The sequence below is a fragment of the Bicyclus anynana genome, chromosome 21 (assembly GCF_947172395.1).
Source record: "Bicyclus anynana chromosome 21, ilBicAnyn1.1, whole genome shotgun sequence".
NCBI lineage: Eukaryota > Metazoa > Arthropoda > Insecta > Lepidoptera > Nymphalidae > Bicyclus > Bicyclus anynana.
In genome coordinates this window covers 6569664-6593235 of record NC_069103.1, presented here as the reverse complement: position 1 = coordinate 6593235, position 23572 = coordinate 6569664, and the positions used below count along the sequence as shown (strand labels likewise).

Genomic DNA, 23572 nt, shown 5'->3' with positions numbered 1-23572 from the left:
GATAAAATAAATTCGTTAACTAAGTACTATTTATTTGTAAATATTGACAAAAACTGCTAAGTTTGAATAATCTAAAGTACCTACTAAGCAGTTACTAAATGCTCTTACCTTCGTTCTCTTCGTCTATCTTGAGCGCTTTTGAGATATACTCGAAAGCTTTTCGATGGTGATGCTTCTGTTTGGCCAGGAGCGGGTCCCCTGGACCCACGTTGTTCCCGTACGACATATCCTCACTGTGGGCGATCTCCGTGGACACCACACCGTCTTTCACAACCACCTCCAAGTTACATTCACCGTTCTTACGAGGCTTATGAATGAAGCGGTGCGACGCCGAATACAAATATTTGAAAATTATAAACAACTGGTACAGAATAGACCTTAGTAAATTAAATAGTATAATTATCGGGAACGAAACCACATAAAGATTTCTCTTATGGACAGAGGGTTGCGAGTCATTTCGCAACGCAGAACTCTTCGCTATGTCTGCATCAGACTTCTTGGATTTTCGGTTCGGGGACCTAGTAGTTTTACGCGGTAAACGACCACCATTGAAATCGTCACCGGAAACCATCAAGAACACTAAAGTCCCGGCTGGTTTAACACCAAATAGCCATACACTTTGTCACAAAGACACACACGTTTTATTATTCTACAAAATTATTTCTAAAAACAGCGAGAGTACATGGTGATGACTGAAGAGTTAGGTATTGACAATTTTTGACAGCTCGACCCGACTGCTCGAGTACCTACCGCATGTTGTCAGAAAAGAAAAAATAAAAGTATAATTGAGTGAAACGGAACGTATACCATATAAAAACAACAACGGTATTTTATTAAAAATAAATTACTATCGTTTTAAAATAGATGAATATTTTAATAATCAAATACATTTTGTTTTCAAATCAAAGAAAAAATTAAAAATTAAAACTTCTAACTTAAATTTACAGATTACATAATTGAATATTACGTCAAACGTGTCTCTCAGACTGTGTCAGACCAATTACTCTCGACCTGCCACGGTAGATTTTACCACTGTCAAAATTATATGATCATGATCTAACGTGTTCATACAAATTGCGTCTATAAAATCGATGTTTCATTGTGTTAAAATGACACGTGTGTGTATTACGATTTAAAATATATAGTTGTATGTAATGTATACAGGATATATTATTTAATAATTGGTGATAGATATTTTCAACTCATTAAACGACAGACAATTTTGTTAGTGAATTTGAGTGCGATACAAGTCCAATAGAAAGTAATTGGTCTGAGGTCATTATTGAAAATAAACAATGACCTAAAATCATGAATAATCTAAAATCAAAAACAGTACTTATTTAAATAATTATGTATCTGTGACGGAATTATTCTAATAATCTTTAAAACTAAGATCTGAATATTAAAAATGAGTTCAATAATTAATTAAATATAATTTTTATATTAAATTATTTTATATTAATTAATTCGAATAATATAATAAATTGTTTATAAAATGTTACATAAAATATATTAACCGTAACTTATTAGTAAAATTTATTTTCATTACTTTAAGAACAAGTTAATTATAATTATTATTAGGTGTGCAATGACTAGTTATTTATACCCTTATTTTATTTTGTTTGTTGGTAAACTGTACTCATTAAGAAAGGCTGTAGTATAGCTTTATTTTCCTCAAATTCAAAATGAAAAGTAGAGTGTTTATCACGGGTAAAATAATCAATTCCTACTCGGACTATAGCATAAATATCTCGGGAATTGATTCCTTCCACCCTCGGTTACCAATCTAATTGGTGTTACATATTTTTGACGTGTGTGTTTACCTTGTCCCCTTTTCTTGGTGAATTTAGGTGTGATGTTGAAGTCCATATTATTTTGGTCTGAGGAATTGAAGTAATCAAACGGATTCTGACAGTGACAAATAAATATTCTCTTGTTGACATAATGTCGCCATTTGGCACTTTTAGGTTTTTACTGTCAAAGTGACACCTGGCCTGACACAAAACAAAGTACAGTCACAGAAACAGATCACAGAATAAAAAGTTCCACATAACCTAACATCTGGATGGATTACCGAGTTTTAGTTTTCCTTTTTCATGTGAATTTAGGAAAGTTTTAAAATAAAAGAAATTATTAATCTATTTGTAATCTTAAAAGGTAATTTTCTAAATTTATGAACAGGAATGCACCTATCCTATTCTATTCTCGTTTTATATTAATTACTTATTTGCTTCTTTTACATTGAGGTGATTTTATTTTATTTATTTGTGAATTTATATTCTTTAAACTTTCACAGTTAACTAGCGTATGTCAAAAATAGTGAATTAGCTACAGGCCTCACCAAATATCTCCTAAAATTTAACTAAGATTTTAGGATAACCATTTATCATTCAAGAGTCAATAATAAAGTAAAATTTTTGTAATTTTAGTTAAACCATGACAGAAGAACAGATAAATGAGTTGTCCATTAATGAGGAAGATGATGTAGTGGATCCATGGAATGTAGCTGGAAAGTCACAAACTGGAATAGATTATGACAAATTAATCAGTAAGTATCAACTACAACAGTAAGTACCCTCTGCTGGGGTGTGATTCTGCTATTTTACTTTCATCTATGAATTTTTAGTCTATAATGGTAGGCACCCACAGATCTGCATTATAAGTCTCAGACGGATCTCATTAAAAGGACTAAGCCGAGGTCAGAGTCTCATAGGAGACGCCCTTAGAGAGTTATTCCATCCTCTATCTTTATTTCAGCCTTCGGATCTCATCAGGCGATGCCTCCGCGCTCGCCCAAATCCCCCTGTGACGCCGTAGTGGTCCCATTCTTTGTTTAGAAAGTCATGCATCATACAGATTTCATCTACTGTAAAAATAAATATCCATTTCATGTGATGCATCCAATATGTACGATGCAAATATGTGGATGCTTATGTTTACACGAATGTATTACTCATTGAACTTGCATGCCAAAATTAAAATGTCTTGAACAAAGAAGTTGTCATGGAAAATAACAATGTCACAGTGCTGTGATTTTAAAGAATACAGGAACATGACACAAGGCTCTTGTATTTACATCTAAACACCACAATCTTGATCCTCCTATGTCCAGCAATGTAATACAGTAATTATATTATCTGACATAGAAATAGACAGCCTTTTTGAAAAGCTTTGACAAAAATGTCTTTACTGCTAACAACCATGGGTCATAACATATTTTCAACAGTTGCTTGCAAAATAAAACTACATTTAATTTTACCTGGCCTAAATAATATGGTGTTATTGAAAATAATTAAACACTCTAATATTATTCATAACTCTGTGAAAAATATAGCATAGTTTTCCATCCTGTGAGAATATAGAGATAAAAAACCTATGTCATTCCCTGATAATAAATTCCTATCCATTGGTGAAAAAATTTTTCTATTTAGTCCAATAGTAGTCAATGCAAGTAATCAAACAATGAAATATTTCCTCTTTCAAATATTATAGGTTAAATTATATAGACAAAAAAGTTCAAGCTTGAATATTTCTTATTTAATCTGTATTTCAATATTATAATTTACAAATTTCAGAAAGGTTTGGCAGTCAAAAAATTGATGAAGAGATCATAGCTCGGTTTGAGAAAGTAACAGGAAAGAAAGGTAAATATTTTTTATAGAAATAATTGACTAAACACTGACTGTTGTCTATAAATGTAAAGCATGCAAAGAATTCACTGTTTTGTATGCAAACCTCAAGCATTGGTGTTGTCTCATGCGCCTCTATTTTCACTGGTAATCATATCCTTCAGATTAGAGCAAATTGACTCTTCTTCTTCTTGAAAGAAATAAGTATGGTACCTGAGCGTATAGCCATGTGGCATGTCCATTCCCTATCTACATGCGCTAATGCTTCGAAAATCAACAAAATGTATGAGAATGAAAGATCTGATTGACAACTTGATCACGTGACCTGTCAATAGTGAATTTTTTTATTTTTTTTTATTTTATTGATAAGATATAACAATTATTTTACATATCGATTCTCTCGCCAAACTGTACAGGCAGTTTGTTGGCGAGTTGACGCTCATTATTCTAGTTATTTTTTAAAAGTAATTGCTAAAAGAATGTACCCATAAATTTTTTTTGATTTTCGAAACATTAGCGTTTCTAGAAAGATAATTGACGTGCCACATGGCTACAGGCCCTGGACATGATCAGTCACAAAATGCTCTTGTATTGTTAAAATTTTAAATTGTTAAGAAATATATGACTGTTCACTAGTCAGGTATAAATTTAATTGTTGTATAATCTTATTATCTTTTATGTATGTCTAATATAATATTTCATAGAAGAATTTAATTAATTTCAGCACATCACTTTATAAGGCGGGGTATATTTTTCTCTCACAGAGACATCCACAGTATTCTGAATCTAGTAGAGGCGGGCAAGAAGTTTTACCTCTACACTGGCCGAGGACCCTCGTCAGAGAGTATGCACATTGGGCATATGATTCCTTTTATGTTTACTAAGTAAGTTCAATTTTTTGAATAAAAAGTTGATATTTATTTCTGGGCGTCTCATCATCGCAGCGGCGTCACTGGGGGGTTTGAATGAGCGCAGTAGCATTGACTGATGGGGTCCGAAGGCAGAAGCGTGAGTGTATCAGTTCGGGCGCCCCCAAGATCGTGAGTTCAAAAGCCCACGTCTGGGTAACGTCAGATATCGGTGACATCGTTTTTGGGCGTCTAGATCTACAAGCCTCTGTAGCTGCAAGCCTCAACCATTACTTGGTTTGGGTGGGTAAAAAAAATAGATGCAAAATGTTCCGTAAGTTACCATCATTAGACTGCATTGTCACTCAATCTATACTAATATAATGAGAACGATTTTTGTTTTTGTATGTAAAGAACAAACTCCAAACTACTGGGCAGATGTGAAAAATTCTTTCACCAATTATCCTCATGTTCCCACGGGAATGGGAATTATGTGGGTGATACCGCGAGGTTCTGCAATTTTGATATATTAAGAGAATGCAGTCTATAATTGTGATAGATAGTGATATAGAGATCGCGGTCAAGGATTTCAGAATCAGCTGCATGTTAATTAGAATAAATTCATTTATAGCAATAAATTATTTACCACTACTTTTTTCCAGGTGGTTACAAGAAGTGTTTGATGTACCTTTGATCATCCAACTTACGGATGACGAAAAGGCCATGTGGAAGGATATAAAAATCGAGGATGCTCGGCAGATGGCGTTTAGCAATGCAAAAGACATTATAGCTGTAGGCTTTGATCCTGCTAACACTTTTGTGTTTAATGATTTGGATTTTATTGGGTGAGTAAATGCTGTACCCACCCTATATAGGTTTTATTCTATTCCGACACTGGAATAGCAAAATTATTCATGCAAAAATTTAGGGCTATAGATTTTCTAATGAAAAATATTATTTGATCTTACTCACAGGTGTTTATGTCATAACTGTTCCGTATAAAAGTATATTAATATATAATAAAGAATAGCTATGTGATAGTCTTTCAAAAGCTTAAAAATGACTTGAGCAGTTTTTATATTTTGTATGTTTTATTTGTACAAAAAACACACACAAAAAATACTAACAAGAAAAAATAATGTCTATTTTTTAAAGAACCAATTGTTGACCAATATTCTCCTTCTGCTCTGCAATTCAACAATAATGGAGCTATTGATGCTTGAAATTTGGTAATGAATTCTTAGGTGATGCACTCTGATATACATTTGATAGAAATCTTAAGGCTTAACATTTAAAATACAAGCTATAATAGGTTATTGATTGTATGTTCGACATTTGAATAATCTATACTAATATTATAAAGCTGAAGAGTTTTTTGTTTGTTTGCTTGAACATGCTAATCTCAGGAACTACTGGTCCGATTTGAAAAATTATTTCTGTTAGATAGCCCATTTATCGAGTTAGGCTATAGGCTATATATTATCCCCGTATACCTACGGGAACGGGAACCACGCAGCGTCTGCTAGTATGAAATATATATGTTATCAGGAATATGTAGGTACAACTCAGGTATTCTATACAATACCTAGGCAATGTATAGAATACTGTTATTCTACACCAGAATATACAGATTACCATATTGTATGCAATGATAGAAAAGATAAGTCTGATAATCTTTGTTTCTTTTAATTACAGACAATGTCCAGCTTTCTACCAAAATATGGTTAGGATACAAAAGTGTGTGACATTCAACCAAGTGAAAGGGATCTTCGGTTTCGGCGATTCTGACGTCATAGGGAAAATCACCTTCCCTTCCATAGAGGCAGCGCCCGCTTTTTCCACCACATTTCCTTTTATATTTGATAACAAAGTTGTGAGTATTTTTATTATAATAAATAAATAAATAAATATACTTATTACCCGCGTGTGTTTTACCCGCGTGGTTTCCGTTCCCGTAGGAATACAGGGATAATATACACCCTATAGCCTTCCTCGATAAATAGGCTATCTAACACAGAAAGAATTTTTCAAATCGGACCAGTAGTCCCTGAGATTAGCGCGTTCAATCAAACAAACAAACAAACAAACTCTTCAGCTTTATAATATTAGTATAGATTAGCCTACAAGATCAGAGGAGCATTTTTAAAATTGATCACTATCAAGTTAATTTTCCGTGAGTAGCTTCATCTCGATGAGGCGCTCAACTTTTTTATTTACGAAAATTCTTGATTCTGGTAGCTAACTGGGTTATCAGGTAAAGAAAATATCTGAGCATCGGAACAAGATACTCAGAACTCACGGAAAATTAACTTGATAGTAATCAATTATTAAATTAATTAATTAAATAATTAAATAAATATACTTAAACAATACACATCACTATCTAGCCCCAAAGTAAGCATACAGAGTAGCTTGTGTTATGGGTGCTAAGATAGTTGATATTATAATATTAATATATAATTATATACTACATATAAATACTTATATAATGAATAAATACACACAGACACTGGAAAACACTCATGCTCATCACACAAATATTTTCCAGTTGTGGGAATCGAACCCACGGCCGTGGATGCAGAAAGCAGGGTCACTACCCACTGCGCCACGCGGCCGTCAAAATTGTTTACGTCTTTAAAGACGCTTAAGCTTCAAAATAAAGTATGTTTATTTCTGTTACGCGTTATATTAACATTTCGCCCAGACTGTCCAAAGACATAAGCATATTTTACAATTTATTTAAAATACCAAAATAATTTTACTCCACTATGTGTGTTTCATAGTAGTCTCAAAAGTATTTAAAAAAAAATACAATTTCAATCGATTTTTTATGCCTTTATTCACGCGACTGTTGTCAAATTAACGTCAAAAACCCTGTTCACCAATAAGCTATTAAGGCTTCATACGAGTATTTGCCCATTTTGATATCCAGGTGCCCTGCCTAGTCCCCTGTGCGATCGACCAGGACCCGTACTTCCGTATGACGCGCGACGTGGCGGCCCGGCTCAAGATGCCCAAGCCTGCGCTACTGCACTCCACATTCCTGCCCGCGCTGCAAGGCGCTCAGCATAAGATGTCCGCCAGCGACCCCAATGCCTCCATATTCCTCAACGACACACCAAAACAGATCAAAAATAAGGTAAACAACAAGTTTTTGAAAGAATGAAAAACATTTTCTTAACAGTGTGCCATTACCATGACATTATTAAGATCAAAACTTAAACTGTACCTCACACCAATCATAAATACCTTTATAGGACCTGCCGCGTTAGAGGTTACCTCTCTGTCAAAAATGTATGATCATGATCAAACGTGTTCACACAAACTGCATCTATAGAATCGATGTTTCATTGCACGTGTGTGTGTTACTATTTAAAATTTATAGTTGTGTGTAGGTAGTTTAAGGACACAGGATATTTTTTGGTCTTTAATATTTTCGATGTGTGAGTACCTGTCCGTCCTCGTCCCCCTCAAAAACGGCAGAAAATTCTGGAGCGTTTAAAATCACAATTCACGTTTATTTCAAACTAGCGGAATCCGCTTCACAAATCTCACGGGACCCTTGGATTTTTCAGGGATGTTGTATAGGCCACTTGTTAATCGTATATACATATACACAAACTTTCGCCTTTATAATATTAGTGTGATTGAGGACTAATTATAAAAACATGTTAATTTGTCATAGATAAACAAATACGCATTCTCGGGCGGTCAGGCCACAGTAGAGGAGCACAGAGAAAAAGGCGGCAACACCGACGTGGACATTTCATTCAAGTATTTAACGTTCTTCTTGGAAGATGACGACAGATTAGCAGAAGTGAGTTTAGTTTGACATTTTAGTTCGTCTCTTTAAGCAAGCAAATGTGACGTGACGGATAGCAGCGACAGTGATTGTACTATTATTTTGTAGCAGAGGAAACACCTCGAGCAGGTCCCAGGACTTGTGACCTTGGGAGTAGGTTTAAGGGTTTTAGAATGCATAAATACTCACCTTACCTGTCCGACGTGTTCTCCATGCCCACACTAAATAATATAATTTATGATAAACATTTATTAAGAGAACTTTGAGGATCTCTAGCGAAGAACTACCACTAAAATAAGGGTCTGGCGACTGGATACTTGATTCCTCATGATATCCCATAGTAAATAATATCAATAAATTATCTAGTATACTTGGACAATTGAAGATCTGGACCCTTGTATCTGCTACTTTCCAAAGCCAAGGTCCTAACTCCATAATTGGCTATAGTACTTCCCTATGTAGAAGCATGGGTTGACAAAGGAGAAATCAGTTAAAACAGTCTCCGTGCAAACTCGGGCCCAAAAAATTCAAACGATACAAAACTGAAAATTGGTCATTAGAACATTTAAAAAGATCTCATGAGGCCAATTTTCAGAAAAATCTATGTTGGCTAAAGCAGCTAAATTATTATTTAAAGCTGCATTTGCGCAACATGATCGAATCCCATTGATATCCAATTCATTGCATTATCTATGTCAAGCTGACAGTTTTTGTAGGGATTTGACATTAATGTGATATTTCTCTAGGAAAACTGTTAGTTTGACAAAAATAATACATATACTCCACGCTACGAAATAAGTCCGTAAACGCGGCGCTAATGCCTCAATAGCACTCATTGTTATTTGGTAATGGCGGTCTTATTGTCATTTGTGTAAGGCGCTGTCGATTTTAGTTCAGGTTTTAGTCGCGGGACTTCTTTCGTGGCGCGGAGTCTAGAATGAATTTACTATCAAAGGTATCCGATGACATTAAAATTCTCATTAAAATCTATTAAAATTGTCTCTTAGGGTGTATTGTTTCAATCTGTAATGATTACTGTTAGCCTGAGGCACGATTGTGTGACAACACGCATTTATCAACTCTAGACTGGTTTTGGAAATTTTCTAGACATGTTAAAAACTTATTTATTTTCAAAATTTTATTCTCAGATAAAGAAATTATACGAATCTGGGGAGATGCTCACTGGAGAACTGAAGAAAATCGCGATAGACACAATAACGCCCATCATCCAGGACTATCAGGCTCGAAGGACCAAAGTGACCGATGACGTCATGCAACAGTTCTTCGCTATAAGGAAATTGAATTTTTAGTTCTTTGTATTAAACTAATGATGCTTTATGAAAGAATTTTTTTATTCGTCATGTGTAAGTTATTGATATTTTATAATGTGCAAGAGACTTGCTAAAGTTGTGTAAAGCGTTGGCTAAATAGCGTACCTGAAAGGTATAGAAGTTAAACTTATAGATAATTTCCAGTTTATTCTGCAAATGAAACATTAATGTAGTTTGAATTTCTATAATTTTATATATTTTTTTCTTTTTGGCTGTATAATATTATTTTGAAAAAAAAGTTACATTATACATAAAAAAGTTATATTGAACTGAACTTTTTAATTTATAAATTGTATAAATTCTAAATTATTGAAAATTTTTGCATAATACAAATTGATTATTCCATGACAATATAGAAGTTCTGTACATTGCAAAATACAGATTTTTATTTTTTTTGTATTATTTTTTCGTAAATAAATTCAGGGAGGCTGTTTGTACACTAATAGAGCGTATTTAAAAATAATTATTCTTATTTAGCAACAATTGTTATCTAATAAGAAGCATTTATCAAAACAGTATTTTCTGTTCAATGTCTTTACGTGTCTATATAATTATGTATATAGTACATAAGAAATCTGTCCACAAATCCAATTTCGATACTATTCCGTTATCTTTGTATATATATAAAGCTTGTATTTTTAAGTTTCCAGAATCTATTTATTACGGCTTTACCTCGCGTGTATATTTTATTTTTTGCAACAAAATAAATTACATGTAATACTTGAGGTTTTTGCTATTTATTTTTAGTTAATTATTATCAACCCATCCCCTGATTAAGATCACCACCAAACCCTCCCTTTAGGGCACAGGTCCCGGGTCTTGCTCCACCATGCTAGCCAATTTTGGATTGGTGGACTTCACGCATTTGAGAACATGATAGAAATTTTTAAAGTCATTAGATATCCTCACATGAATTTTTCTTAAAATCTGAAGTGTGTATCGGGAATCAATTTCGACCACCCTGACTGGAAGGCCAAAGTTCTACCTATAAGTCGTGCTGAATTTATATATTGTTTTTTTTTTATATTCGAGTGTTATAATGATTAATTATAATGACATGCATTTGCATTGGAAGATCACCCAATCAGGGCTTTTCTAGTCGGTCACCATTTATTCGTGGGTTTAGGACGTTTCTTACCTAGCGAGCGTCATCTGTCTCAGTATGTATATAAATAAATGTATACATAAACCATATAATCATCACCTTATCACTATTCCCAAAGTAAAAAAAAAGCGCAGTCTATGTTATGTGTACTGACATAGCTGATTTTATCATTTATAGACAGAGTTACTTTCGCATTTATAATATTAGTACCTATATCCCTACTAATATTATAAAGGCGAAAGTAACTCTGTCTGTCTGTCTGTTACCTTTTCACAGCTAAACGGCTGAACTAATCAAGATGAATTTTGGTATAATAGTAAATGAAACCTCGGGGCAAAACATAGGCTACTTTTTGACCCTGAAATAAAAATAGAAGGGGGTGAAATACGGGTTTAAATTTTGTATAGAAAGTCCTTCATTTTAGGAGTTACAGTTTTAAAAATTTGATCATAAATCATAAAAGAAATACGAAATATAATGTGATTCAAGAATTTTTTAAAAAGTGGTGAAATAGGGGTTGAAAGTTTACATCGATTTCCACGCGGACAAAGTCGCTGGCGTCCGTTAGTAATGTATAAATATACTCAGACAATGGAAAACATCCATGCTCATGAAATCGAACCCACGATGGAGAACGAAGAAAGGAGGGTCACTACACTGCGCCACGCGGCCGTCTACATAGTTATACATTTATAATCATTAAAAAAACGATATTAAACTCCAAACAACGGACACAACAATACAAAAGGAGACAAACACGTCTCCAAACGTTAAGAAGTCCAACACTTGTGTACACAATACCAAGTTTGATAGGATATGCATGACAATGGAACACCACAGTGGATGACACAGTTACACCACACAACAGGTAGATGGTGGACGAAATAAGTGTTGTTTCACGTGAAATATAAATAAATAGCAGTTTAGCTCACTTACATAAAATATCTAATTCTCTAATTGTTAGATATTCCTTCCATACTTGATAAATATCTTATTAGAATCATACCGACGTATGATTCCGTTGATTCAAGAAGGTAGACATCAGTTGCATAGAATGTATAGTCAACCTTACGAAGAAGATTCTCCTATTCCTCTAATAACTAACTATACAGTGATAAAAGAGACTGATCTAGATGATAAAAGGGAAACAGAGGAACGCGTGCTGTTAGAAATAGGACGGCCAGATGACAAGCCCAAAGAGGAACACACGTTTTCTCACAAGAAATATGACAAGACGACATCGCATCACAGGTCATATGTGTTGGAGGACTATGCGGAACCAAGGCGGATAAGTTTCTTTAGGCCACACGAATTGGAATCTCCACAAAGTGGTAAGAATTTTATTTATTGCATGTTCAGTAAGGAAGATTTTAAGCATCTTAACCCATACCTACCACGTACCACGCCCATCAATATAACGTATAGTGTAACACCATTCGCTTTTCGACTCCGGACTGAGAATTATACGTAGGTATACCTACTGAGAATTTCTTGCTATGAAAAGCTCAATACTTTATTTCGAACGTATTACGTAGGACTTCGTGATCCGAACCATTAGACCTAAAGAGTACCTACTTTACTACGTTTTATCTGGACATTTTGGTTCTGGAGTTTGGACATTTTTCTTCGAATTATGGAGTTTAATTTTAAAAAGAACATTTTAAAATGAATGTGGTGGGTAGGGGTAAGCTTTTTTATTGTAGTAAATCAAGTGAAATTTCGAAATAATTTTAGAAAATTTTTAGGTTCCATTCTGACTTAACCTAAAATCAATTCCTCTAATTTGTTTTCATCATGACTAGGTTTGAAAACCCACTCGTTCATAACTAGGTTGGTATTTAGTAGTATAACTAAACTAAACGTAAAAATTCACCGTTAAGCGTGACAATTTGGGATATTCTTTGTCCCCTATAGTAAAATGACAATCCCCACTTTGAGAAACAATGGTTTAGGTTATTCGTATGGGTTTTAAGGGTCCAGATACTATGAGAGCGAGGAGTACCGAGACGTCGCCCTGTTGGACGCCAGCAAGTCACCGGTAGAGTTCTCGCAGGAGTCGCAGGACGCTAGCAAGTGTTCCGACGACCAGCAGGATGTGACGTTGAACTGGAAGGAGAGAGCTTTGCAAATGGAGAAAGGTAAATTATTTCGCCAGACAATAAGACCAATACAACCTGAGAGGGGAAAGGTGATTATTCTATACACATTTTATCATAAAACTGCAGTAATCTGCGTAGGTACCTAACCTTGTTATCTTGTACTCGTACTAAGCGTTTTGGCTATATTTCCTATACTTAAAGCGTTTTGGCTAAATTTTGGCTATATTCCCATTGCATATTTGTGGATGATGATGCTCAGCTTCTCTTTTCCCTAATCCCTACTACCTAGACCATGGGTATCTTTAAGTCGGGTATCTTTAAGTCATTAGAGAATAAGCACCATCTAGGCAAGCGCGTTCCATCATAATTATGCTGCAGCATATGATGATGCACATCATATCTTCAACTAAGTGTTACATAGTACCTTACCATGATTGCAGCCAAGCGCTCGCCAATAGGTACAAGTAAAAAAAATAGCTAAAATACTGTCTTAGTTTTGTTTTTTTGGCCCCGGAATATAATATTTATCTACATACTCAGTTTATTATTTCGTTTTCATTCTGAGCCTACATATTAATATGCCGCCCAGCACCTTGCTTCATTTTGGTCACAGTATGACTTGCTGTGTGCTTAGTGTAGGTACCTTCTGAACTGTCCGTTCTTGCAAATATTGTTTTGCCTTATTGGTCCTTACCAAAACATGAAACATCGTTGGAATAAATAGCAGCAGGCTGGTCATTGCCTCCCAGATGGTAAGTCCGGGTACGGGCCTCGAGGCTTAGCCTCCTTGCCCGGGTGCGAGGGATCTTGTTCTCCCGGTCATTTTCTTCCAGCCTCTTTCGGAACTGAGGCCTTGTGGCCTGTGGATTATCTTGAGTGTCAGTTCAGGTGCTCCGCACGGACGATTGCTCGCTATCCTGCGCTGGGGCGATGTGATATCAAATTTCGTGCCCCGTGGGGACTGCTTTTTTCGACGGCCTCCGTGGTGCAGTGGTATGCGCGGTGGATTTACAAAACGGAGATCCTGGGTTCGATCCCTGTCTGGGCCGATACCTCTCTACCGGCAAAGACGTACCGTACGATGTCGTGTATAGAAACCGAAAAGGGTTGTGGATTCTCATTCACCTCCAAACAAGTAAGCCCGCTTCCATCTTAGACTGCATCATCACTTGCCATCAAGTGAGACTGTAGTCAAGGGCTAAGTTGTAAAGATTTAAAAGAAGCCTTGAGCTTAAGTTTGACAATGTTGCAGAATACAAAAAGACAGCGTGTGACAGAGAAAGGACGCGAATGAAAGATATGAACCGCGCGTTTGATCTGCTGCGGTCCAAACTGCCTATCACTAAGCCATCCAAGAAGAAGTATTCAAAAATTGAGTGCTTACGGTAAAATATTAATTTAAAAGTAATTACTCCATAACTTAACGTAACTTCTTCGTCCAGTTGTTCGAAGACCTACCTTACCTACCCTATCAGTTGATGTACGTCTACTGCTGGACATAGGCATAGGTATTTTGCATGGACTTCCAAAAACAACGGTCTCGAGCCGCTAGCATCCAACGGCTCCCCGCTTGATGTCCTCAGTCCACCTAGTAGGGGGTTGACCAACACTGCGCTAATCGCAACGTCTATCGGCTCTTCGAACTATGTGACCTGCCCATTGCCACTTCATGGTTCGAAGACGGTCAGGCTATAATACAGAGTTTTCTTTCTTTTAATTTTTCGATAAAAATCTCCGCTAAAGTTGGAAAGTTGGTGGTGTTACTTCTCCGTGCCCTGGAAAGCATATCAAGCCGTCGGTCCCGGGCGTTATCATGAACATCAGTTCTATAAGTGGCCGTTATCGAATCAACATAATCACCCTAACCCTGCCAACCCGCATTGGCGCAGTGTGGCGGTTATGAGCTCTATATCCCCTCCTATAAGAAGGGAAGCCTGGCCTTGAAATGGGCCGTTAAAATAGGCTGATATAGATTCATAGAATGCGCTAAAAGGGCGGCGATAACCTAATAGGTACACAGGTTCAATCTCTGTAGGTTCTGAAATTTTCAATGTACCATTTTGTACAATTATCTATGAGAGACATGATAGCCCACTGAAAATGACCTCTGCCTTCGATTTGGAGAGGGTAGGTTAGAATCCGGTCCGGAGCATGCACCTCCATTCTTTTCAGTTATGTGCATTTAAAGAAATTAAATATCACGTGTCTCACGGTGAAGGAAAAACATCGCGCAGAAACCTGCATACCTGACTTTTTTTTAATTCTCAACGTGTCTGAAGTCTGCCAATTCGCATTGGGCCAGCTTGGTCGACTAAGGCCTAACCTCTCTCATTCTGAGAGACTTGGGCTCAACATTGATCCGAACATGGGTTGTTGAAGTTAAAGTGGTTGATGACTATTTCAAATGTTTTATGGAATGTTAAAAATCTTGGTTTCAGGATAGCCATTTGCTACATAAGGCACTTGGAATTCTTGCTCGCGGGTGGCTCTGCTGAAGACAGTCCCATATTCTTCGACCCTCAGTCGGATACCACGGAGTTGAGGCGAAGGCATCGATATTGACTATGACCATGACTAAAGCCGGATTTACATTTGTCTGACGTGTCGTGTCGTCACACATCAGAACTGAATCGGTATCATACGTCAGACAAATGTAAATCCGGCTTAACTGTAACTACCTACAGGTAGGGTTGCCAAGCCCAATAGCCGGACAGACTAGTCAGTTTAGTCGGACATTAGGGTGAAAAGGCCGGACATTTTCACAAGGACACATTATTGAGGATTTTGTGTAGTGTAGGTATTAATGGTACGACAAAAAAATCTACGTAAAATAAGCTTTTTTGACTATTATTATAAATATTGTTGAATTGTAATAAAATAACGTCGAACCGGTTTAAGTAATTTATTATTAATCATTCAAATGAATTTAAACTATCGTGAGTGTTATTCATATTAATTGATTATGAAACACGGCTAAAACTCACGTGATATTACGTCGGAGTATGCCCGACTAGTTTCGAACCCATACGGGGCCCTTAGTCATGAGCTGGTTCTTGCATCGCGGCACGATCTAAACTCGTTTGGATCATGCATGCATGCGGCAGTTTGGATCGTGCCGCGATGCAAGAACCAGCTCATGACTAAGGGCCCCGTATGGGTTCGAAACTAGTCGGGCATACTCCGACGTAATATCACGTGAGTTTTAGCCGTGTTTCATAATCAATTAACATTCAAATGAAGTCAATAGTAAAAATTAAGTTCTAGTAATAAAGTCTAGCAAAAGCCGGACGCCGTTTGTTTTTGCCGGATACGCAATCAAAAAGCTATATGTCCGGCTTTATCCAGACGCCTGACCACGCTACCTATAAGCATCATGTAACGCCAGGCAAAGGTTATAATATTTCAAGAATTGTAAATCTAGCCACAACACAATCCAGTTTTCTAACAGCTGAAATTCTAGAAAATTGCATTAACTAGGTACCCAACAGTAAAAATTTTAGGTAACTCTATAAGTAATTAAAAATGTAAAATAGTTAGTTTGTACATAATTGCCGAATTAGATTTCATAAAAGATACGGGTCCGAATACTATTGAGTAAGCAATTTTTGATTAACGAATAAAATTATAAAGCTATCCCGATGTTTCAATCTATAGAAAATTAAAAAAATATGTGCAGAATTTGTTTGGCATAAATAAATTCTTTGAATATTTTTTATTGACGCTTACTTAATGTTTGTGATGTGTTACGAATATCTAAAGGAAGGTACAATCAAGAAAAACAAAATTATTTTTACAATTTTTTATAATCGATTGCGTAAAATTAATATTTATTTTTTCACTGATGACGATTAAAGAATCTTTTCACGTGACTTTTGAAGTTTTCCTTATTTTCCTTTCCTTGTCTAGCTCGTCACGCCTTCTTTCCAACGCTTTCAGATAATTTATATACGCACATTTTATCAGCAACGGGACTTTCACAACACCTGCAATTAAATTATAATATGGTTTATGGCCATATCTTCGCTATTTTTTTATAAGCTAAAAATTATAAGGACATACATTTATTCTACTTACCATAATTAAGTACAGGCTAATATGAAGATAGGATCATAGTGGATTTGGGAGGTAGCAAGTAATCTTTATCAACCCATATTCGGCTCACTGCTGAGCACGAGTCTCCTCTCAGAATGAGAGGAGCTAGGCCAAAAGTCTTAAAACCTTGTAAAAAAGACCTTGGCCCAATGCGTAAAGGCGTAGCTAGGCAACCAAGGACCCTGGTGCAAATAAAAAAATGGGGACCCACTATAGGTTCTATCATAACTGGTTAGGTGTCATCGAGTAAAAATATTAAATATACAAATACTTTCCATAGGAATTAGCAGATATAACTTCCGAATTTCTCTCAACAGAGTTGCCATGATTAAAGTCGGGTAGCAACCTGTCATATTTATTGAAATTTTGGAAAGTTCAGTCCTGTTCAATCTTGAGGGCCCTGGGGCACTGTCTAGCCCCTGGATAGCTACGCCATTGCTTGTAGCCTTTATCTACTTACTAATGGTAGCACTATACCTACATATAAGTCTACGGTGCGATTCTAATTGCGACTGAATGAACGGATGGTCTCCTTTGCTTTTGGCTATATCTTTTAAATCTCTTCAGCTGACCTTCTTCGTGGCCCTTGGTATGTCGTGATTAAATGGACGCTGTTTTAACCTACTTCAAAAAAAGAGGAGGTTCTCAATTCGAGTGTATGTTTCTTTTTGCAACAGTTGTGTGTACAGGCCAATTGTTTTGACACTTACCTGAAAAGCAAGTCGTCACAACATACTTGTAAATTGCGTACGCGGGTGCCAAGATACTTTCGCTAGAGTCTCTTCTCTGAAAAATTAAATAAAAATCAACTTGTATTAAAGCGTCTATGTATTATTATTATTTTTATGGGATATCTGTACAGGCAAAGTATAAAAAAAACACAAAGAAATTGAGTAGATATGGACTCCAACGAAACGAAAATGGATATAAGTAATATTATAAACACGAGTATGGATGTTTGTTTCTCTTTAACGCCGCAAGTACAAAACCGATTTGGCTGAAATTTAAAATGAAATGATGGACTAAATGGAATAGCTATGGACGCAATTAAATACTGTCCATTTAGCCGAAACTACAGGACCGATTATGATGTGCCGCCAATGAAACGCTAAATTATCAGCGAGCAACAATGGCTGATAGGTTCCTATATTATTGGAAGTCGTGTACTACTATATTAGATAGGTAATTAAATTGTGAATGAATCAACTCTTTGAACAATAGTATTTAATTCAAGTTTATCAATTTAATTTACTTGAATATTGTCAATGGTATGACCCAATTGTATCAGGGGACTATCATCGAGGAAGCAGTTTCCTGTCGACGTAGTAGGGGTTAAGCGATAGGCGCTAAACCGCTGTGCTGTATGATAATGTGGTCGTTCAGTGTATATTTATCTCTAATAATGTTGATATTATACCTAATAATAGTAACAATATCTATACTATATTCGTACATATATTAAAGTAGGTAAGTAGTACATGTATTAAAGTAGGTAAGTACTAGTAATTCTTTTCAAGATATTTTGTGATTTCGAAAACAGTTTATTAACATTTTATAAAATATATGATACATTTAACAAAATCCACTTGTGATTTAGTAACTCCGTAGGGGAGCCCATAGGGACCTATTAGAGATAGTAGAAAAACATAATAGATGACCCGATTAGACGTGTAGATCTAATTAGATGATGATGATTAGATGATCTGACGTGATGGTTGATTATTTCTGGAAGTTCGTTTTTTAGTTACCCTAAATAAACGAACCCACCAATATCTAATTATGGGGTCATACCTGGTGGAGATAATTAACAAGCAACGTGCAAGATATACTCCTACATAATATGCAGCCTGTCTAATGATTTATACATAAACTTGTAGATGTAAATGTAAAACATTTATAACTAAAACTTATTTGTCTTGATTACATCAATATACACCCATTTACTTGATCGTAATAATTTCAACCCCCTTCAACTTCATTCCGCGAACTTCTTGACCTCCCTTACGTCCGGGTACTAGGATAGCATAATTCTGTCGTACACGGTGCAACCTTCTGTGCACGTACTTAAAAGATATTACAGACCAGTAGAGGACACATTTTTATATGTTTTCATATAACTTTTTCTCTTTCTACTCTTACATTGCGCATGCACGTATTGTTGTTTTATTATTAAAATGTAGTAACTCTCTTCTCTCTCTTCTCTCAAGTTATGTACAGCTGTGCCATGCCATACGGCATACCGTGCCTATTCTATTGTCTATGCCATTCGGTCGAGTGATGTGCTAGGAGGAGGTCATTCTTTGATTTTATAGCCAGACGAAATAAGGTTTCGCTATTGGACGCAAGAACAGATAGATACTAGGACTTCAGGACTGAATTGTGGTATACAACTGATATCGATTCATTCGGCCTCTGGCCGTTTGACGTTGTGGTTGGGTGGATTGGGTGCGCTCGTCTTATCTGCTTGCTTACTGAGGCGAACCTGTGCAATACTGAACACAATGCGATTCTATGTACTAGGATAACAAAAACTACAAAGAGTTACTTTGTTTCGACGTTGTCGAGTTTGTGACGACGTTGTTGAAAAAAATCATCTACAGAAAAGTTAACGACAATGTAAAAATGTAAAACTGATACCAAACCGAGTTATTTTTAATGAAATTAAAAATAACATAAGTTACTGATAATAAAATAAGTATGTGATTATGAAATTCCGGTCAAAATTAGTCCAGCCGTTGTGGACACCGGATGGAGCAAAGACTATACAAATTTTAGAAATTGTTTGTATATAGCTATATCTACTACGTAATCTATACTTCTATATGTCTGTCTGTCTGTTACCTTTTCACGACTAAACGGTTAAATCGATCAAGATGAATTTTGGTATAATGATAAATGTGACCTTGAAGCAAAACATAATGTAGTTTTTGACCCTAAAAAAAATAGAAGGGGGTGAAATAGGGGTTGAAAGTTTGTATGGAAAGTCCTTCATTTTTAGAGCTATAGGTTTAAAAATTTGTTTAAAAATCATAAAAAAATACGAAATATAATCTGATTCTAGAATTTTTTAAATTCAACCCCTAAAGTTATGAAATAGGGATTGAAAGTTTACATTGATTTCCACGCGCACGAATTCGCGGGCGTTCGCTAGTATTAGTATAAAGAGGAATGATTTTATTATTTGTTTTTTCTTTGTTTGCTTTGAATAGGCTCTGAAAGTACTGGACTGATTTAAAACCTTTTTTAGAAAGGAAAGCTACATTATCAGGGATTAAGTAACACTGGATATATTTTATCCCGATAAATCATATTCTCAAGGGAATAGGAACTACGCGGGTTAAACCTCGAGGCTCAGCTATCTGGAATAATGGATAGCATATAAATTGGCAATAAAGTGCGTTGACCTTTCGGTGGTTCAGGCAGGTGTTAACAACCTTGAAAACTTCATAATAATCATTAATTTACAATAACTATATGAAGTAAATTGCAAACTAATTAAATGCTTAAAATAAGTAAGACGGGTTAGATATATTCATTATTCATGTAGTTTTATAAGTAAATGCATTTATGAACGCACCAACAATCAATATTATTTTATGTCAGACAAAGATAAAGATGACTTTTTGGTTGAAGATATTCTCCAAACAGAACAACTGGTGACGTAACTATAAATACTAGGAAAGCATAATCGCATAGCAGGTACCGTTCTATATGACTGGTTATCAATGGATGCGCTAAAAGAACAATGTAGTAAAACTGAAAGTGGGAGACCTAAAATGAATTTTGTGCACCAGAAAGAAATGTCAGTTTCATTTGGTTAGTTACACACGTACAATGACTTTACCGCACTGGTCGAATACAGGTGGGCGTCTCGTGTTGATACTGCGTATGTATTCTTGCCAACGACGTATGCACTCTGTGACGTCTTGTTGATTACCCCACACTCCTTGCGAGTACGTAAAGTAAACACTCCCTACCAGGATACCAGCCTGCCGAAAGAGCACTTTGGTACAGTTCACGATTACTTGAATAGCTACTAATAGCTACGAAATTACTAGGAGGTTTTAGTTACGACTACACACACAAATGATATTTCTATAGTAGGTAGGTAAGTAACTATTTTTTACATGTATTCAGATTTCGATGTAAAGTTGTTTTTTAAGGTCAATTTCAAATGATTGAACTCATAGAAGGTTCCATAAATATATGAATGAAACTAAAGCGGGTTGTAGACCAAGTGCTTAGTAATGCCGAAGATAGGAACATAAATAACTTCAGCCAGCAATAAAATAACATAGAAAATCATTAAGTGCAAATCAAGGTAATTTATTGCAGTATAAGCAGTCTAATACGTTTTAGATTTTTATGATCGCTGAAGAAAGTTCGACAATATTTAATTTAATAAGAAAATGCATTTTATAATTTGTTATAACTTAAAAGTAATTTCTTTGATAGTATAAGTAATTATTGGGGTTATAATTAATTTATTAATTCTGTTAACTTACATAGGTATATAGTAGGTAGATTTTAGTTTGTTTGTTACGAATAGACTCCGAAAGTACTTGACTGATTTTTAAAAAAACAATGGATAGCTACGTTATCAGCGAGTAGTAGGTTATATTGTTCCACATATTTCCACTAGAGAGCTTCCGTACTTTTTAACTAGTGATACGCTTATAATTTTATTGCATTAGTCTTAAATAAAAAATCTTCAAAAAACTAATCTAATCTCAAAGGAATTCTTGGTCTGCAACCCGCCTAACTAAGCAACTGATTGGAAAACATGCCATATTTCTTCTATAATCCACACGATTTTTGTGCTTAAAATAGCTTAGTAAATATAATCCACTAATACATATTACGTTTATGAGATACACTTACTTTAACTGCATACATTAGTTTCCCATGTGCATACGGTAACGGTATCTTTGTCACTTTTTTAGGAGATTTTTTCATATTATACTCTTCTTTACTGCATACTTTGATGCAAGTAGGTTGTACCGGGAATTCTACAAAATTTCAAGTGTCTACATTTTGCCTATTTTTAAAGGCCTATTGCAGACTTCTCGTGTTAGGAACGATTTGGAGATAAGACCCATCATGTTGATAGGGTGATAATGTATAGTGAGTGCACTTGTAAAGACGCTAGCACTAGCAGGTTGCTCAATTGCTTATGGGCCAACAAAGCATAAAAATCAATAAATGCAATGGCGTAAGCTACCCAGGGGCTAGGCGGTGCAATGCCCCGGGCCCCTTAAACTCAGGGACCCTCTAATCCTAACTAGAAAATCGCGATCAAACTGAACTTAGATTGGAAACGAAAAAGAGTTAATGAAAATATTTAAATGATAAAACCTAACCAGTAAAAATGGTAGTGGGGCCCATTTTTTTATTTGCACCAGGGCCCTTGGTTACCTAGCTACGCCACTATTTGAATGATAACATGGGCAAGTTAGACGACATATTTTTCTTTCCTTTCTTTATCCATACCTCATTTATTCCGGGATAACACGAATTGTTACATAATTTGTAATATTCACTAGGCGAGCATGAATACAAGGAGTTGAGCGTTACAAGACATTTCGTTTTACATGTAAATGTAGGGATATGAATGACAGCGCACACAGGGTATCAGGAGTCAGGACTATCTAAATTTATTTTATTTTTTTAGTAAATTTTCTATAGCAATACGTACGAGTATGTACTTTATTGACTTTTTAGTTGCTGGGTTACCTAATAAATTAAATTTAGTTAAACTTACGAACAGCAAAGGCTTTCTTCGAGAAATCGTTGCGACAATACAGTCTTTTCACTATTACAATAACATAATTTCTTATTTATGAATAACATAATTATAATAATTTTGTAGTCATATTATTTGTACGTTTTGAAGAAACATATTTTTATAGTAGACAAACTCTTTCGACAATAATCAAAGAATTAGTAACGTATTTCTTCTAAACTGATATTATTAAGATGAAAGATTTGATTGTTAATTTGCATTGCAATAATTTTTGAAGTAGTTTCACAGCCTATTATGTTCTTAAACTACTGAACCGATTTAAATAATTCTTTCACCTATAGAAAGCTACATTATCAGGGAGTAACATAGGCTATATTTTATCCCCCATATTCCCAACGGGAACGGGAACTACGTGAGTGTAACTGCGTGGTTCTAACAGACCTTAATAAACTACATACTCTCTCTAATTATGTAGTTCTAGTAATCCAGCCACCACTAGATGGACTGAGGATATCAAAAGGGTGGCAGGGAGCCACTAGATAATATTTTGTTTGGTGTTAATGATGATGATGGTTGATGATGATGATGATGATGATGATGATGAGTTCAAATAATCATGTTACCGGCAACAGGAGGGCAAACTAATCTTTTAGTAGGGCTGCATTTTTCATACATTTGCATGTCTGGTTTCGGCTGGGAGCCGGCTTTCGCCAAGTTGATGGTGCGACATGCCTCGCATCTTATGCGATCCGGTTTCAAATCTTCACACATATTATTAATTTTACAAAACTAAATAAAATGAAATCTACAAAAAGATTTTTGGTAAACTAACAATTTTGATCACACTAATAACTAATGACATGTGACAGAGGATTTTTCTTTCATACATAGAAAAGAGTAATGAGCCAACCTTTTTAATTACT

General features: G+C 35.5%; 4 protein-coding genes across 8 annotated transcripts in view; 2 read left to right on the top strand and 2 right to left on the bottom strand.

The window, feature by feature from the left end:
* Window positions 1–730, bottom strand: part of LOC112057021 (spastin) — a 49789-nt gene extending 49059 nt beyond the window's left edge. For 3 of the 4 annotated variants that reach the window (XR_008251964.1, XM_024097519.2, XM_024097524.2), the window contains exon 1: window positions 109–730. Coding sequence is in view for 3 of the 4 variants with exons in the window: in XM_024097519.2 (XP_023953287.1) it covers window positions 109–571 (463 nt within the window). In the remaining variant the exon portion in view is untranslated. The remainder of the gene's footprint in view (window positions 1–108) is intronic. The other variant, XM_024097512.2, reaches the window with a different exon arrangement.
* Window positions 731–1997: 1267 nt separating this feature from the next.
* Window positions 1998–10335, top strand: LOC112057048 (tryptophan--tRNA ligase, cytoplasmic). Of its 2 annotated transcripts, none has more exons than XM_024097543.2 (9): window positions 1998–2157; window positions 2430–2548; window positions 3576–3644; window positions 4354–4513; window positions 5140–5322; window positions 6173–6350; window positions 7410–7616; window positions 8163–8294; window positions 9428–10335. In XM_024097543.2, the coding sequence occupies exons 2-9, from the start codon at window positions 2437–2439 to the stop codon at window positions 9587–9589; spliced, it is 1203 nt and encodes a 400-aa protein (XP_023953311.1). In that variant the 5' UTR covers window positions 1998–2157; window positions 2430–2436; the 3' UTR covers window positions 9590–10335. The 2 variants fall into 2 exon arrangements, with proteins under 2 accessions (XP_023953311.1, XP_052744217.1); XM_052888257.1 differs by having other exon boundaries at window positions 2036–2246.
* Window positions 10336–11465: 1130 nt separating this feature from the next.
* LOC112057345 (uncharacterized) lies at window positions 11466–15738 on the top strand. Its single transcript, XM_024097839.2, has 4 exons — window positions 11466–12046; window positions 12689–12853; window positions 14067–14199; window positions 15253–15738. Exons 1-4 carry the CDS (start codon window positions 11728–11730, stop codon window positions 15374–15376), a joined length of 741 nt encoding a protein of 246 aa, XP_023953607.2. The 5' UTR covers window positions 11466–11727; the 3' UTR covers window positions 15377–15738.
* A 408-nt stretch (window positions 15739–16146) lies between these two features.
* LOC112056729 (uncharacterized) lies at window positions 16147–23420 on the bottom strand. The gene is made up of 5 exons (XM_024097210.2): window positions 23273–23420; window positions 21788–21915; window positions 20740–20895; window positions 17617–17692; window positions 16147–16797 (listed from the first exon to the last, which is right to left on the bottom strand). The coding sequence occupies exons 1-5, from the start codon at window positions 23418–23420 to the stop codon at window positions 16676–16678; spliced, it is 630 nt and encodes a 209-aa protein (XP_023952978.2). The 3' UTR covers window positions 16147–16675.
* Between the last annotated feature and the right edge of the window lie 152 nt (window positions 23421–23572).